General features: G+C 44.1%; 1 protein-coding gene across 4 annotated transcripts in view; it reads left to right on the forward strand.

Moving 5' to 3' along the window:
* LOC119568051 (putative glycine-rich cell wall structural protein 1) overlaps nt 1-1,680 on the forward strand; it is a 2,048-nt gene extending 368 nt beyond the window's left edge. The window contains exons 2-4 of one of the 4 annotated variants that reach the window (XM_037916449.1): nt 115-211; nt 589-920; nt 969-1,680. In XM_037916449.1, coding sequence (XP_037772377.1) covers nt 115-211; nt 589-920; nt 969-1,351 — 812 coding nt within the window. In that variant the 3' untranslated portion in view covers nt 1,352-1,680. Of the gene's footprint in view, nt 1-114; nt 212-588 lie in introns of all 4 variants that reach the window. The other 3 variants (XM_037916450.1, XM_037916448.1, XM_037916446.1) reach the window with 3 other exon arrangements.
* The last annotated feature ends 820 nt before the right edge of the window (nt 1,681-2,500 follow it).

Consider the following 2,500-nt stretch of genomic DNA (forward strand, 5'->3'; position numbering starts at 1 on the left):
ACTGGTATATGAACATAAATACATGCACACACTTAAAAACACGGAAGTATGTTATCCTATGGCATATAACTACATATATACTCCCACATAGAAATGTAAATGAAACCGTTACAGAACCACTGCTTGCAATTGCGCTGGTGACCCTTGCAAGTTGCAGCGAGAGTGAACCCACGACGCCTGCAACGAACGTCAAGAGTGTGAGCAAGAGGAAGTGAGGAGAGGGGGAGGTCCCGTCGGTGTTTGTTTATTGTTTATTCGTTGTTTGCTTGTTGTTTGTTCGTTGATTGTCTGTTGTACTTTGTTGTTGATGTATTTTGTTGTTTGTTGTTGTTGAATTTTGTTGTTGTTGCTGTTTGTTATTGTCTTTGTTCTAAAATTCCCATGGTGATTGAAATGATACTGATGTTGATATATACCATTGGTTATCTATCCTATATTAGTCATATATTATTTACTTATATTAGTTACTCATTTTCTATCTTCGGTGGTGAATAGAATGATGATGATACTGATATAGCGTTGGTTATTTACATAAACAAGTTCGTACATAATAGAGGGTTTGATTCAGACATACTCTCTCCTCCCCAGCTTTGACTTTGGCTCCGGCGCCGGGCATGGATTTGGCCCTTGCACCGGCCTCACTCACGGGTACGGCCCGGTGCACTGCCATGGAATCCAGCATGGCATGGGCCTTGGGTATGGCCTCGGTCAGGGGCTTAGCTATGGTCTTGGTCACAGTTATGGCTTGAATACAGGGGTTATGAGTCCGAGTTTGCCGCATGGATATGGAATGGGACAAGGGCATGGCATGACTCATGGGTATGGGTACGGCACAGGTCACGGCTATGGTACAGGTCACGGCTTCCCAGGCCTTGGGTATGGCACAGGTCACAGCTACCCAGGTCTTGGGTATGGCACAGGTCACGGCTACCCAGGTCTTGGGTATGGCACAGGTCACGGCTTCACAGGTCTTGGGTACGGCACAGGTCACGGCTTCCCAGGCCTTGGGTATGGCACAGGTCACGGCTATCACACAAGTCTCAGCTATCCAGGTCTCGGGTACGGCACAGGTCACGGCTACCCAGGTCTCGGGTACGGCACAGGTCACGGCTACCCAGGTCTCGGGCACGGCACAGGTCACGGCTACCCAGGTCTCGGGCACGGCTTGCTGGCGGACGACGACAAGGACCACTTCACGGGCTACGCCTCCACGAACACCATGGTCATCACGGGCACCAGTTCGGACGATGACTCGCACTTCGGCGCCGTGCCGGGTTATGGAGGCTTTGGAGTCGGTCCTGGTATCGGAGCCTCACTTGGTACCGGATCGGGTATCGGAGCGCTTCGATAGGTAGCGGTTCAGGTATCGGAGCTTCAATTGGTACCGGTTCTGGCATGGGCGCTTCACTTGGTAGCGGTCCTGGTATCAGCGGTCTCCTTCAGACCATCCCGGCGCACGGCTTCTACACCAACACAGGGTATCATCCCGGGAGTCTATTTGGAGGCAGCTCTGGATACGGCAGCGGTATCGGTATTAGCGGTGGATACGGAGTTGGAAAGAAATAGATACATAAAAAAAAAAACATTGAACATTATATAGCATATAATAAAAATGTAGGTTCCGGAATCCTCTGTTTCATTCATTTCAAGTTGAATACGATTAAACAGCCTTTGTCATTTGCCAACTGTTTTTTTGTGCTTCCCTTCGTTGTTCTACTTGCAGTTTGTTCGATATGAATTCCATCATTTGCCAAATGAGAGTTTATTTCACTTTGTAATGATATACATGGGAATGTATAAGTATATATATATATATATATATATAATATATATATATATATATAATATATATATATATATATGCATATATGTATATATATATATATATATATATATATATATATATATATATATATATGTATGAGTATATGTGTGTGCACATAAATATATACATATACACATATACATATATATATATATATATATATATATATATATATATATATATATATATATATATATATAGAGAGAGAGAGAGAGAGAGAGAGAGAGAGAGAGAGAGAGAGAGAGAGAGAGAGAGAGAGAGAGAGAGAGTGAGAGAGAGAGAGAGCAGGAACGAGCGCTGCGCCGTCACGCCAGTTAAGACGCAGACCAACAATTAACGTACGCAAACGAGCCCGCACTGTATTGGAAGTGGCGGGTTTTGCCCATAAACACACACCTGCTCGCCCTGCCAAGACAAGGCAGAGAGAGAGAGAGCGGCTAGGCGAACGCAGCTACTTCTACGGTTTTGCCAAGTCCTGTCCTGTCCAGCGACATTCATTACGGGCATATGGGAAAATCGCTGAGATGTATATTTTCTGATTTGAGATTCCATTTTTTTTTTCTTGTAAAATACACCACGTACCATGACTTGATTCTTTTCTTTCTTTTATAACCATACAAAATAATTCATTGGAACCTGGACCCTGATATGAAAACTAAATATGATGATAATTAA

The sequence above is a fragment of the Penaeus monodon genome, chromosome 43 (assembly GCF_015228065.2).
Source record: "Penaeus monodon isolate SGIC_2016 chromosome 43, NSTDA_Pmon_1, whole genome shotgun sequence".
In the NCBI taxonomy this organism is placed as follows: Eukaryota; Metazoa; Arthropoda; class Malacostraca; order Decapoda; family Penaeidae; genus Penaeus; species Penaeus monodon.